At 49.3% G+C, this 15,000-nt stretch overlaps 1 protein-coding gene and 1 long non-coding RNA gene across 2 annotated transcripts in view; both read left to right on the top strand.

The window, feature by feature from the left end:
• The first annotated feature begins 106 nt into the window (after positions 1 to 106).
• LOC136936990 (uncharacterized) lies at positions 107 to 1,340 on the top strand. The gene is made up of 2 exons (XR_010875202.1): positions 107 to 218; positions 303 to 1,340. It is a non-coding gene; the product is annotated as an uncharacterized lncRNA (long non-coding RNA).
• A 1,494-nt stretch (positions 1,341 to 2,834) lies between these two features.
• Positions 2,835 to 15,000, top strand: part of colgalt2b (collagen beta(1-O)galactosyltransferase 2b) — a 13,778-nt gene continuing 1,612 nt past the window's right edge. Inside the window, exons 1-11 of the mRNA XM_067230452.1 lie at positions 2,835 to 3,095; positions 10,828 to 10,938; positions 11,261 to 11,378; positions 11,651 to 11,785; positions 11,959 to 12,163; positions 12,602 to 12,721; positions 13,410 to 13,483; positions 13,561 to 13,667; positions 13,853 to 13,985; positions 14,096 to 14,223; positions 14,318 to 14,524. Coding sequence (XP_067086553.1) covers positions 2,857 to 3,095; positions 10,828 to 10,938; positions 11,261 to 11,378; positions 11,651 to 11,785; positions 11,959 to 12,163; positions 12,602 to 12,721; positions 13,410 to 13,483; positions 13,561 to 13,667; positions 13,853 to 13,985; positions 14,096 to 14,223; positions 14,318 to 14,524 — 1,577 coding nt within the window. The 5' untranslated portion in view covers positions 2,835 to 2,856. The remainder of the gene's footprint in view (positions 3,096 to 10,827; positions 10,939 to 11,260; positions 11,379 to 11,650; positions 11,786 to 11,958; positions 12,164 to 12,601; positions 12,722 to 13,409; positions 13,484 to 13,560; positions 13,668 to 13,852; positions 13,986 to 14,095; positions 14,224 to 14,317; positions 14,525 to 15,000) is intronic.

Genomic DNA, 15,000 nt, shown 5'->3' with positions numbered 1-15,000 from the left:
AGAGGGAGGGAGGGAGAGGGAGGGAAAGAGAGAGACACCCAGATATTTTACTAAGGGGGGGAGGTGGGGAGGAGGAGGGGGGGGAGGTAGGTGAGGGAGAGTGAGAGACTAAGGGGGGAGGGTGAACTCTTGACCTCTGAAGAACCTTTTTTATTCTTTAGTTTTTTAAAGTGTTTCAGTTTTGTCACTGCTGTGTCTCTGCTTAACCACACACACAGGTAAAAACACACACAGTAATAAACACACACAGTTAAAAACACACACAGAGTAATAAACACACACAGAGTAATAAACACACACAGTTAAAAACACACACAGAGTAATAAACACACACAGGTAAAAACACACACAGAGTAATAAACACACACAGGTAAAAACACACACAGAGTAATAAACACACACAGGTAAAAACACACATTGTACTTCCTTAGTTTTGATTAGCAGTGTTACGTCAATATGTTAAATTGCTGTGTGTGTGTGTGTGTTGTACTATTGCTCTCCCTTTCAGCTTTTTACTGTTCAGCTTTACAGTATTAAAATCTTGTCACACACACACACACATACACACACACACACTGTGATGGAGTCAGAGGGAAACAGGTGGTTGTTATGGAGACGCAGTCTGTCCAGAGGCCTGTTCCATAAAGAGTTTACCGAATAAGCCAGACTTATGTCAGTTAGTCGGACTCATTTCTAGTTAATTCGGTTCCATTAAGCCAGCTCAACGTAGTTCAAAAAAACACAAAAAACATGTTAAAAAGTTAGGCTACTTGATAATGTATTGATTACTAGTAGGCTATTTATAAAACAATGTCAAAAAAGTCAATTTAATGTAATGTGTTTAGAGGGTGTCTGTTTTTTTAATCAACGAAGTAAAGTTCTATAAAAAGGACTTCGACCTACGTAGCCTATCGTTCACGTCAATCATGGCGTGTCGTTTCATTTTGATGAAGCGGTGGATGAGGGAGCTGTCATAGTACAAGGCTTAAAGGGAACGTTCTTTCTGGAAGAAGTCACGTGGCTGTGTGCATTGCTTTTGCCGTGGTGGATTGTATGATCCATGTTTTACCTCTCGGGCTGCTTAAGAATAGGGTGCACGCGCAATTAGCTTGACTACTTAAATCTGACTTGAATAAGTAGGACTGCGTGAGCTGAAATTGGCCTTTATGGAACCGCTTTAGCCCCGCTTGACTTGTTAAGCTAATTCAAGTCAGGTTTGGGACTTTAAGTCCAACTTATTTGAGCCTTTATGGAACAGGCCTCCACTCATTATGGGATGTTTTCATGTTATTTTCAGTAATGTTTGTTTTTCTATTAAAAATAAAACACCTGAGCTGTCATGTTCTGTGTGTGTGTGTGTGTCTGTGTGTGTGTGTCTGTGTGTGTGTCTGTGCGTGTGTGCGTCTGTCTGTGTGTGCGTCTGTGTGTGTGTGTGCGTCTGTCTGTGTGTGCGTCTGTGTGTGTGCATCTGTGTGTGTGCGTCTGTGTGTGTGTGTTCTGTACACCTTTCATCTCACTTTCTCCTTTGAGAGATCACTGTCAGGATTGTTTGCAGCAAAGAGGAGGAGACTTCCATTCCACCAATCACAGAGCTCCTCCTGACGGGAATGGAAAGGGTGCACAAACACCGTGTTGGAACTCGTCCCTCCAGGGGCCTGTTGTCAGTGTTGGAACGCGTCCCAGCAGAGTAGTAGGCAGGTTTCTGACCCCTGGTGGGCATCCAGGAGAACTGCAGGTGAGACGCTGTCCTAACTAGGACTGTAAGACTTATTACACACACACTCTCACACTCTCACACACACTCTCACACATATATCCTCTCCCCCTCCCCTCTTTCTCCCTATGCTGAGTCTGAGAGATAGAATACATTTGCAGTCATCAAGCACTTTAACATGGGTGTGTGTGTCAATAGGGGGAGAGAGATTATTTGGTCATTCTGTGTGTGTGTGTTGGGAGAATGTTAGTGACAGGGTGTGTGTGTGTGTTTCTGCCCTATGACATCTGGAGTGCTTCACCACCATCTGGCTGAGTACCCTGGGAGAGAGAGAGAGGGAGAGAGAGAGAGGGAGAGAGAGGGGTGAGTTTGGGAGAGAGAGAGAGAGGGGAGGTGGGAGAGAGAGTGAGTGAGTGAAGAGTCTGAGAGTGTGTGTGTTAGAGTGAGTGTGGGAGAGAGTGCAGGGGTTGACATTGTCTTTATTTATTTTTTACAGTTTTTTTGCGTGTCACCGCGTCACCGCCCATCCCAGCTCCCTGCAGGACAGAGCAGGCTGGATGGAGCCCAGTGAGAGGTGCTTGTGCAGCTGCTCTGAGGTGACACTAGGGGGCGCTACAGGACACCCTGGACTCGGCCGATTTCTACACATCTCTTACCTAGTCCCTCTCTCTCCCTTGCACTTGTATACTGTGGCAGATGAAACTATGACAACATCAGCATGCCTTTAGTTTAACACAGAGAGCTGAAGGTCTAGTATGTCTTTGACTCTTTGACCTTCCTGTAGGTTTACACTGCAACCTGTTTATTAAGAAGATAGTTGTATATGTTTATTAAGCAGATAGTTTTAGAACCAAATGGTTAAGTTAAACTGGAAGACGGCTCTCCAGAAACGGGTGTCCTGATTGCATGCTACCCGCGTGCACTGCTTTCTGGCTCGCCGCACCGGGAGTCTGACCGAACTACGGCACACCGCTGTAGATAGGTTGGGGGAGGAAGTTGCTTTTGAGAACGAGAGGCAAGCCCCTCTCCCTACCCACCCACCCTCTCCTCTCTCCTGGTCTTCCCACTCCTCCCTCCAACCTCTACTCTCTCTCATTTCAGCCTCGGCGGAGCTCGGACCGTGCTAGCGGTGTGATCTCGGTATGATGCGGGCGTTCGGAGGCGTGGAGGCCCGGCTGTTCTGCGCGCTGATGGTCGCCCTAGTACCCGGTACCGCATCAGACCTGCCGACGCTCGTGCAGGATCCGGTCCGAACCGAGTCGTCTCTTCTGAAGCCAAAAGTCATGATCGCCATTCTGGCTCGCAACTCTGCGCACAGCCTGCCACATTACCTGGGCTGCATCGACAGACTTGACTACCCGAAGGAGCGCATAGCGATCTGGTAAGAGATGCGAGCGACCAACTAACTTTAAGACGCTATCACAACGTAGTTCAGAACACCATGTTCTAACTCCGCGCCAGCGCGTCTGGTTTTGTAGTTAAGCTTTAACACGAGGTAGCCAGCATCGGTAGACTTGTCCTCGCTCGCTTGGCTGTGTGGAGTCAGGAGTCTGTCCGCGTGGAGGAGACCTGTGGCTGGGTTTACGACGCTCTCACCTCGCGTGCCTGGCCGTTAATTGCATGCCAGAGGTAGATGAAAGAGGCGCTGCGCGGAAAACAGGGTGTTCTCTCTGATTCAGCACGGAACAACGGAAATGAGCAGCTTTTAAACGTCCAGGTAGGACGACCCGCTGCGCTGTAAAGTTAGCCGAGACACAGTTGTCTAACTTGTCAAACCGGGGGCCTAAAGAAAGAGGTGCCCCGCGGCAAGGCTAGACGCTGAGTTGCCCTGACAGTGGGAGAAAAGGCGGCGCCGGTTGGCAGCACCGGGAAGTGACGCGTAAAGTTTAAAAGAGAGATGGAGAGATAAGGATGAAAGGATAAGCGTGCATAATCTTGTGAAGGGGCAGATCAAATGAGGGCATACGCGCGTGTAGAATGCGGGCAGGGTATGGCTGGTTAGCGGGTTGTTGTGAGAGGAATGCGGGCAGGGTATGGCGGTGATGCGGGCAGGGTATGGCGGTGATGCGGGCAGGGTATGGCGGTGATGCGGGCAGGGTATGGCGGTGATGCGGGCAGGGTATGGCGGTGATGCGGGCAGGGTATGGCGGTGATGCGGGCAGGGTATGGCGGTGATGCGGGCAGGGTATGGCGGTGATGCGGGCAGGGTATGGCGGTGATGCGGGCAGGGTATGGCGGTGATGCGGGCAGGGTATGGCGGTGATGCGGGCAGGGTATGGCGGTGATCGGACTGATGGTAGTCCCTGATAGAAGAGCATGTTTTGGTGTCACTCCCATCCTTAGTCAAGCCTGGTTCTTCTGGAGGAGTGTCCTGTGTGTCAGTGGGCCAGGGTCTCTCACACACACATGTGCACAGACCCACACATACACACACCAGACCCCTCCCCCCCCTGACTGACAAATGAGTGTGAACTGGCATGTTTATGTGAGCTAGTTTAACTAACAAAGGAAAGAGAGCCAGGGGCAGCCTGACACAGACACACACACACACACACACACAGATAGACAGACGGGCACACAGACACACATAAATATACACTCTAAACACACACACTCTCTGCCTGCACACAGGCAGACTGGATCCTGCAAGCCTGGTCACTTTACTCTGACGTGTGTGTGTGTGTGTGTGTCCACCCTAACCCTGGGTGAGGTCAGACACTGAGTGGAAGAGACTCTTTCACTAGAGACGGTGAAAGAATGTTGGGTTTTAAAGAGAGAGAGAATGAGAGACAGACAGACATGGACACATAACAGACTATAAGACAGTATGGAAGTGCTTCTCCAGGTGGGTGACCTGAGGATGGGTGTGTGTGTGTGTGTACGCGTGTGTACGTTTGTATACGTGTGTGTGTGTGACAAACCAGGTATGAAGAGAATGCAGGAACCATTACATAATTACTGTGTTGTCAGAATACCCACACACTCACACACACATGCACCAACACGCACACACTCTGTGGGGTTGATTATGATATGTCAGAGGTCAGGTGATGTCAGAGGTCAGGTGCGGTGTGTGTGTCTTTCTCATGTCATCATATTTTCCATTCCTGACAGAAATGGTAAAAGCTGCTATAACAATGTGAACTATTGTTATCGTTTGATTAGAACCACCGGGTTGGCCTGTTGTCAGTCCACAGGGGTGTTGGAGCTCCGCTGGTCTGAAGCTCTGATTTCCCTCTGCTTCTCATTCCAACACCACCTCCTTCCCTCCCTCCCTCCACCCCTCCCTCCACCCCTCCTTCCCTCCTTCCCTCCCTCCCTCCACCCCTCCCTCCACCCCTCCTTCCCTCCCTCCTTCCCTCCCTCCCTCCACCCCTCCTTCCCTCCCTCCCTCCACCCCTCCTTCCCTCCCTCCTTCCCTCCCTCCCTCCACCCCTCCCTCCACCCCTCCTTCCCTCCCTCCTTCCCTCCCTCCCTCCACCCCTCCTTCCCTCCCTCCCTCCCTCCACCCCTCCTTCCCTCCCTCCCTCCTTCCCTCCCTCCCTCCACCCCTCCTTCCCTCCTTCCCTCCCTCCACCCCTCCTTCCCTCCCTCCATCCCTCCTTCCCTCCTTCCCTCCCTCCACCCCTCCTTCCCTCAGGCCTCCCAGATGCTCAGAACAGGTTGGCCCTAACCTCCCACTGTCTCCTTCCTCTCTTCCTCCCTCCTCTCTTCCTCCCTCCCTGCATTCCTGCATATCTCTCTCCTGCTCCCTGCACCCCTGCATATCTCTCTCCTGCTCCCTGCCATGCAGGTATACTGTCAGTATGTCTGTGTTCATAAGAGTTTTCCTGCGGCACCGAGAAACTGTATGTTTTGGATGACTGATGGAGCGTGGGAATGTTTAGAAGACGTTAGAGAGAGCGCTCAGTATGAGAGATGGATGAGTTAATTTGTGAGTGTGAGAGTTAAAGAGAGAGAGAGCAAAGGAGAGCAAGCATGCAAGGGAGAGAGGTGTGTTGGGTTAGGGGTTACCCATCCATCCACCTGTCCATTTGTTTATTCCTCCATCCATCCATCCATTCTTCCATTCTAGATGGAGGGAAAGTGGGATGGGGAGAAGGTGGGAGGGATGGATGTATAGAGGGATGGAATGCCTGGGTGAGACATGGCAGACATGTGCTGTCCAGATGTTTGTGAGACAGAGAGATGGAGAGAGGGAGGGAGGAGAGAGAGAGGGAGAAGAGAGACACGGGGGAGAGAAGAGAGAGAGAAAGCACAGCAGAATAATGAGGCAGATAAAGTCACTGTAAACTACAAAGAGGCAGGTCATACACACACACGTGGTAGCATGTGTTTGTGTCCAAACTGGTGACAGGAAATTAAGGCGACAGGAAATGAAGACATAAATGAAGGAGAGAAGGGAAGAGGAAGGAAAATGGGTTCAGTGTGTGTATGTATGAAAGAGAGAGAGGTTAACACTATTGGATTCACGCTGGGTGATGAAGTGGAAGGTCCATTTCAGCTGGAGATTGACTTTATTGGTGCATGTAATGATAAAGCTCACACAGAACAGTTTGTAATGTAATGACAAGAGAACCCCAGAGGTCTGAGCTGGGATGGAACCATCTTACTGAAGTCCCCACGAAGAAAGATTTTGTATTGAATGTAAAAATCCTGAATCACTTGTCTTAGTTTGAATGATGGAATGGCAGAACATGCTTCACTCTGTACATGAATACAGAACACAGCAAGACAATCTACAAGGTTATCGTATTGTAACGTGGTTCTTGTGATGGCCTCCCCCTCCTCAGCTGTTAAGTGGGCACACCTGGGCACACCTGGGCACACCTGGGCACACCTGGGCACACCTGGGCATATGGAGTGAAATTAGTGCCAGGAAAGCGAGCTCTGTAAAAACGATTTGTAACTTGCAAAAAAAGATTTGTGTCTCTGTAGAAAATGATGTGTTCTTGCAAAAAAAGTTTTGTGTCTCCGTAGAAGAAGGCAAGATTTGTGTACTTGCAAAAAAGATTTGTGTACTTGTAAAAAAAAGTTTTGTGTCTCCGTAGAAGAAAAAGATTTGTGTACTTGTAAAAAAAAGTTTTGTGTCTCCGTAGAAGAAAAAGATTTGTGTACTTGTAAAAAAAAGTTTTGTGTCTCCGTAGAAGAAGGCGGGAACAATGCTCCCAAAACCATCTAAGCCAATCAAATATAGCCATTTCTGTGTCTAGTATCATTGGACATTTTCGTCTGTCTATCACACAAAGAACGTCAGAGAATAAGAACAAAACTAGAATGCTGATGATTTCAATGGCGAGTCATTTGGTAAGTAGTTCAAAATATCCATGTGCATATACCTTTAATGCAACATTTAAAGATTATTCGGTTAGCACACTCTTAACAGTATAAATTAATGGATAAGAGTCGTAGTAAGTTGAATAGTTTTTTAATTTAATATGTATTCGGATATTTAATTAGACGACCAGTCATTAAACCTAGCCTTAGTTGGACAATGTGCAGCTAAATGGCAGGGAACTGCCGCGAAATCACTCAATATAGTTAGTGGTTTTCATTTGAAATGAAAGCTGGCAGTAAATAATACACTCTAGAGTGAAAGATCCATATCTTTTTAATTTATGCGCTTAACTTTCCCAGCCAACATTTGAGATCTATCCAGTGTGTCCAGCTCATGTTTAGTTTGGCATGGCGAACGCTTGGTATGATGCTTACCGGCTGCAATTTAGCTGCACATTGTCCAACTAATGCTAGGTTTAATGACTGGTCGTCTAATTAAATATCCGTATACATATTTACATTAAAAAACTATTCAACGTACTATGACTCTTATCCATTAATTTATACTTCTTTGTGTGATAGACAGACGAAAATGTCCAATCATACTAGACACAGAAATGGCTATATTTGATTGGCTTAGATGGTTTTGGGAGCATTGTTCCCGCCTTCTTCTAGGAGACACAAAACTTTTTTTTTACAAGTACACAAATCTTTTTCTTCTACGGAGACACCAAACTTTTTTTTACAAGTACACAAATCTTTTTCTTCTACGGAGACACCAAACTTTTTTTTACAAGTACACAAATCTTTTTCTTCTACGGAGACACAAATCTTTTTTTTACAAGTACACAAATCTTTTTCTTCTACGGAGACACAAATCTTTTTTTTACAAGTACACAAATCTTTTTCTTCTACGGAGACACAAATCTTTTTTTTACAAGTACACAAATCTTTTTCTTCTACGGAGACACAAAACTTATTTTTACAAGTACACAAATCTTTTTCTTCTACGGAGACACAAAACTTTTTTTTACAAGTACACAAATCTTTTTCTTCTACGGAGACACAAAACTTTTTTTTACAAGTACACAAATCTTTTTTGCAAGTTACAAATCTTTTATGCAAGTACACAAATCTTTTTCTTCTACGGAGACACAAAACTTTTTTTTACAAGTACACAAATCTTTTTTGCAAGTTACAAATCTTTTATGCAAGTACACAAATCTTGCCTTCTTCTACGGAGACACAAAACCTTTTTTTTGCAAGTACACGAATCATTTTCTACAGAGACACAAATCATTTTTGCAAGTTACAAATCGTTTTTACACAGCTCGCTCTCCTGGCACTAATTTCACGCCATATGGGCACACCTGGGCACACCTGGGCACACCTGGGCACACCTGGGCACACTTGGGCACACCTGGGCACACCTGGGCACACCTGGGCACACCTGGGCACACCTGGGCACACCTGGGCACACCTGGGCACACCTGGGCCCGGTGTGTCTCTTCTCCTTTAATAGGAGAGAGAGAGAGAGGATCCTTCCTTTGTCCGCAAAGTATTGGAAATGAAGTCTTATGATCACCGGTCACCGATGCAGGTTGGAGTTTCTCAACCAACAGAAACTCGTTCTCCCAATTGACTCGTTTTGAATGAGTTGTTACAGGTGTGTTATCCAACACACCTGATTCAAATGCATGTTCGTTACCAGGCTTCTACAGAGCTAGATAACGACCCATTCATTTGAATCAGGTGTGTTGGAGCAGGGAAACATTTAAAACATGCAGGACAGGCAGGGTCAGACTGGCCGGTCAAAAGGCCACAGAATAATGCAAAAAAAAAAAAAATACACGGTCGTGGGCCGGTCTGCGTTTCAAAGTCCCAGGCTGTTTTTCAGTCCAGACTTGAGGACAGGGTTGAGAACCACTGGTATAGAGGAAGAGAGGGGTTGAATGCCCAGGTAGGGTGACCAGAAGCATGACCCTGAACAGGATGACACTTGGGGCCAAAAAGGAGGACGATCCCAAACAGTTGTTGACCGGGGGGAGGGGGGTGGGTCATTAGTATGAAATTAAGACAATAACATTTGTCATTTTAGTAAGTCAACAGTATAAACTGCAGTCTAAACTCCTGTAAGAGTGGTGATGTTTCACAGCATGAAATCATTTGGTCAACTCAGCAGCGGTTGTTTTATCATCCGCTGTTGTTGTGTTCGGAGCAAAACATTATGTTAAGGAGCCCAGCAGAACTAGAACTAGCATTATCCTTGTGCTGTTCTGTAGCAGCATGCCGCTCTAAAGCCCCTTTCCCCCTACTACTCACGTCTATATCAATGCGACAGAGCTTACAGAAGGCATGATATTGATCTGTGCTGCTCTTAGTGGCAAAGTGGAGTTCTGAATTCCACGTAGGTTTGAAGGAGGTATTTCTTTTTGGCACTGAAGCCAACGCAAGTGGTAAATTGCGACGGTGGGCAGGAAGGGTCAAAAAGGAGGACAAAAGGGAGAAAAGGAGGACATGCAAAAGCGGCCCGGACAAACGGCTGGAAAACCGGACTGTCCGGACGAAATCCGGACGTCTGGTCACCCTCAAATCCAAATGTATTTGTATAGCCCTTTTACACGCAAGTCACACAGGGCTTCACATACGCCCATAGAACTGCCCCTCAACCAACCTAAACCCTATGCCAGGTGAGACATGGCAAAGCATGTGCTGTCCAGATGTTTGTCCGAGAGAGAGAGAGAAGAGAGGAGAGAGACGGGGGGGAAAGAAGAGAGAGAGAAATCACTGCAGGCAGTAAAATAATGAGGCAGATAAAGTCACTGTAAACTACAAAGAGGCAGGTCACACAGACACGCATGGTAGCATGAGGGTGGAGAGGGGGTGTGTCCAGACTGCCGACAGGAAATGAAGATGTATCCTGGAGGAACTAGGAAGAGGAGAAGGAGAGAAGGGGAGAGGAAGGAGAATGATGTTCTTCTGTGTGTGTGTGTTTGTGTGACGGGGAGTTACCCACACGCACTAACATGCTCACTCTGAGTCTGGCTGCTCTGCACTAACATGCTCACTCTGAGTCTGGCTGCTCTGCACTAACATGCTCACTCTGAGTCTGGTTGCTCTGTACTAACATGCTCACTCTGACTCTGGCTGCTCTGTACTAACATGCTCACTCTGAGTCTGGCTGCTCTGTACTAACATGCTCACTCTGAGTCTGGCTGCTCTGTACTAACATGCTCACTCTGAGTCTGGCTGCTCTGTACTAACATGCTCACTCTGAGTCTGGCTGCTCTGCACTAACATGCTCACTCTGAGTCTGGCTGCTCTGTACTAACATGCTCACTCTGAGTCTGGCTGCTCTGCACTCTGATCCTGGACAGGGTACAGCAGGGAATATTACAGCAAACTGTGGAAAACTCCTGTGTGCATGTGTGTGTGTTGCTCTGAAGAGTCTGATGTCATCAGTATCTATTTATACATGTCAACATGGTACAAGGTGTGCAGACAGTGGCTTAAACACACACACACAAACACTCAGACCAGCAGCAGTTTGTTTGTTTGTAGTTCTCCTGTGGTTTCATCAGAACGTTTCCATGCTGCCTGCCAGGCTTGACTCACACTGCTGTGTGTCTGTGTGTGTGTCTGTGTGTGTGTGTGTGTGTGTCTGTGTGTGTGTGTGTGTGTGTGTCTGTGTGTGTCTGTGTGTGTGTGTGTGTGTGTGCGTGTGTGTGTGTCTGTGCGTGCATCATCTGGGGATAGTTTTCTCAGTCAGTTGTTTCCACACTATAACACCATGTAGCTGACATGTTAATGTTGACAGACCGTGATGTGTGTTTCAGGGCAGCGACAGACCATAATATAGACAACACCACAGCCATTTTGAGGGAGTGGCTGAGAAGAGCCCAGGACCAGTATCACTATGTAGAGTGGAGACCTTTAGATGAGCCAAGGTAGGCCTCTCTTCTCGCCTCCTCTCACCACCTCTCCTCCTCTCCCCACCTCTCCTCCTCTCCCCTCCTCTCCTCCTCTCCCCACCTCTCCTCCTCTCCTCTCCCCTCCTCTCCTCCTCTCCTCCTCTCCCCACCTCTCCTCCTCTCCCCACCTCTCCTCCTCTCCCCACCTCTCCTCCTCTCCCCACCTCTCCTCTTCCCCACCAAGATGAAATTCTGTCAGTGACAAAATCTTGTGTTTACCTCGCGTGTATGTATTCATGCTCATGTCAATTGTTGCAAATGGTGTTCTCTTATGTGCATGCGTGTGTGTGTGTGTCAGGTCCTATACGGATGAGTGGGGACCGAAGCACTGGCCTCCATCTCGTTTCCAGCACGTGATGAAACTGAGGCAGGCAGCTCTGAAGGCCGCACGCGAACGGTGGGCCGACTACATCCTGGTGAGATTATAGTCTGGTAGACTACATCCTGGTGAGATTATAATCTGGTGGACTACATCCTGGTGAGATTATGATATGGTAGACTACATCCTGGTGAGATTATAGTCTGGTAGACTACATCCTGGTGAGATTATAATCTGGTAGACTACATCCTGGTGAGATTCAGTCTGAAAGTCAATGATTATTAACACCATGTACCTCTCCTTCCTCCATCCTCTCTCTCTACCTCTCTCTGTTCCCCCTCCTACCCCCTCCCCCTCTCCCCCATCCAGTACTCAGACAGTGATAACCTGCTGACCAACCCCAGGGTTCTGGACCTGCTGATGTTGGAGAACCTGACTCTGGTGGCTCCTCTTCTGGACACCAGGTCTCTCTACTCTAACTTCTGGTGTGGCATCACCCCCCAGGTACAGCCCAACCTCTCTCTCCCTCTCTCCCCCACTCTCTCTCCCTCTCTCTCCCCCACTCTCTCTCACATTTCCCATCCGGCCATCCACTCCCCTGCTTCTCTCTCTCCTGTCTCTCTGCTCCTCACCCACTTTCTCTCTCACCCTCCTCGTGCCCCCCCCCCCCCCTCCAGGGCTACTACAAGAGGACTCCAGACTATCAGCCAATCAGAGAGTGGAGGCGTCTGGGTTGTTTCCCTGTTCCCATGGTGCACAGCAGCTTCCTGCTGGACCTCCGTCGTGCCGCCAGCCTCTCTCTGGCCTTTCACCCCCCCCACCCCGACTACAGCCTGGCCTTCGATGACATCATGGTCTTTGCCTTCTCCGCCCGCCAGGCAGGTCAGAGGTCACGACCCCTCCTCTCTCCCTCCAGCCCCGGGGCGTCAGCAGGGTCGTGGGGTTAACCCCTCTCTAGGTGTCTGTGTGTGTGTGTATATCTGTGTGTGTGTGTGTGTGTGTTTATTATCTCACTGCTTGTTTCATAACCGCATCATAGAATAATGAAAGATGTCAGACTAATGCTAATGAGAGCCATGTGTCTATGAGTGTCTGTGTGTCTATGAGTGTGTGTGTGTCTATGAGTGTGTGTGTGTCTATGAGTGTGTGTGTGTCTGTGAGTGTGTGTGTGTGTGTGGTTATTTGATGTTGGTAACGATCTGTATGGATCAGTTAAGCATAAACAATGCACATACAGACATATACGCAACACACACATTTATTGCCACAGACTTGCCCGTAAAAGACTGATTGTGTTTTTACCCGTGTGTGTGTGTGCAGGTGTGCAGATGCATGTGTGTAACAGGGAACACTATGGGTTCCTACCTGTTCCTCTGAAGGCACATCAGAACTTAGAGGAGGAGAAGGAGAGCTTCACACACACCATCACTGAGGCCATGAGTGAGTACACACACACACCTAAATAAACACACACTTCCTTTTCTACATATCTTCTTCCTCCTCTGCTCAAGAGAAGAAAAAATAAACAAGTCTGTCACCCTCTTCAGATTAACTCTCCTTCCTTCCCTACCCCCTCTCTCTTTCCCCCTCTCTTTTCTCCCCTCCTCTCCTCCCCTCCTCTCCCCTCCTCTCCTCTCCTCCCCTCCCCTCCCCTCCTCTCCTCTCCTCCCCTCCTCTCCTCTCCTCCCCTCCTCTCCTCTCCTCTCCTCTCCTCTCCTCTCCCCTCCTCTCCTCTCCTCTCCTCTCCTCTCCTCTCCTCCCCTCCTCTCCTCCTCTCCTCTCCTCTCCTCTCCTCTCCTCCTCTCCTCCCCTCCTCTCCTCTCCTCCCCTCCTCTCCTCTCCTCTCCTCTCCTCTCCTCTCCTCTCCTCTCCTCTCCTCTCCTCTCCTCTCCTCTCCTCTCCTCTCCTCTCCTCTCCCCTCCCCTCCCCTCCCCTCCCCTCCCCTCCCCTCCCCTCCCCTCCCCTCTCCTCTCCTCCCCTCCCCTCCTCCCCTCCCCTCCTCTCCTCTCCTCCCCTCCCCTCCCCTCCCCTCCCCTCCCCTCCTCTCCTCTCCTCCTCTCCTCTCCTCTCTCTGTAGTTGACCACAGGCTGGAGTCTTCTCAGTATGTGTACTCTCCTCTCTCTCTAGTTGACCACAGGCTGGAGTCTTCTCAGTATGTGTACTCCCCCCCGACCCAGCAGGACAAGATGGACTTTGACGAGGTGAAATAAACAAAGTCTATAAACAAAAACATTACATGTTCAGTACTTCACCTCTCCCCTCCTCTCCCCTCTTCCAGGTCTTCCTGGTGAACCTGAGGCGTCGTGTGGACAGGAGGACCAGGATGCTGAGCACCATGGCAGCTCTGGGTCTGCAGGCTACCGTCACCGATGCCGTGGACGGGAAGTAGGTCACACACACACAGTTTTAGACCTTCTTTCGGTGGTAAATCCCCCCTACCTCCATAACCTCCTCCCACCTCCACCTCCTCTGCCACCTCCTCCCCTCCCGCCCTCTCCTCCTCCCCCTCCCCCCCCTCTCCTCCTCCCCTCCCCCCCCTCTCCTCCTCCCCCTCCCCCCTCCTCCTCCAGAGCTCTGAACTCATCCCAGCTGCAGGCTCTGGGTATAGAGATGTTGCCGGGATACAAGGACCCCTACTCTGGACGGGTGCTGACCCGGGGGGAGATAGGCTGCTTCCTGAGTCACCACTCTACATGGACACAGGTACACACACACACACAGGTACACACACCCAGGTACAAGAATGCTGCCACATTCAAACACAGGTACCATCACATGGTGTGTGTGTGTGTGTATATGGTGCGTGTGTGTAGGTGGTGGAGAGGAACCTGCAGCAGGTCTTGGTTCTGGAGGATGATGTGAGGTTTGAACCCAGATTCAAACGACGTCTGCAGGCCATCATGGATGACATCATCAAGACCCAGCTGGACTGGGACCTCATGTAAGGATGGACAGGCAGACAGGCAGACAGATATGTATATCTGTGTCCATAGTTAAATATTTCTGTCTCCATAGTTGCATATCTGTTTCCATAGTTACGTGGGGAGGAAGAGGATGCAGGTGCAACAGCCGGAACAATCCGTAGTGGGTGTCAACAACCTAGTGGAGGCCGACTACTCCTATTGGACGCTGGGCTATGCGCTGTCCAATCAGGGAGCCAGGAAGCTGCTAGCCGCCCAGGCCTTTAATAGGATGTTGCCGGTGGACGAGTTCCTGCCCGTCATGTTCAACAAGCACCCCAAGTGAGACACACACACAGACACACAGGTCTCCATATATAACGGTGCTTCAGAGGTACCTCTCCTCCTCCTCCTCCTCCCCTCCCCTCCTCTCCTCCCCCCTAAACACTGGGCCTGATTGTTTTCAGGGTTTGCTGGGTATGGTGGCCATTGCAGGACACACAATACCTTTCTGTTGGCTTCCTCCTGCATTTTCCTTCCTCTCCCTCTCTCTCATTCCCTCTCTTTCCTTTCCCCTCCCTCTCTCTCATTCCCTCTCTTTCCTTTCCCCTCCCTCTCTCTCATTCCCTCTCTTTCCTTTCCCCTCCCTCTCTCTCATTCCCTCTCTTTCCTTTCCCCTCCCCTCCCTCTCACCCTCCTTACTTTCTCTCCCTGTTCCCTCCTTTTCTCTCTCTCTGCCTTCCCTCTCTTCCTCCCCCTCTCTCCACCTCTCCTTGCTCCCCTGCCCTTCTCTCTTATTCACTCATCCACTCCTCCAC

Source organism: Osmerus mordax, chromosome 27, assembly GCF_038355195.1.
Source record: "Osmerus mordax isolate fOsmMor3 chromosome 27, fOsmMor3.pri, whole genome shotgun sequence".
NCBI lineage: Eukaryota > Metazoa > Chordata > Actinopteri > Osmeriformes > Osmeridae > Osmerus > Osmerus mordax.
Note: the sequence above shows the minus strand (reverse complement) of the source record. Positions and strands in the feature narration are given on the sequence as shown.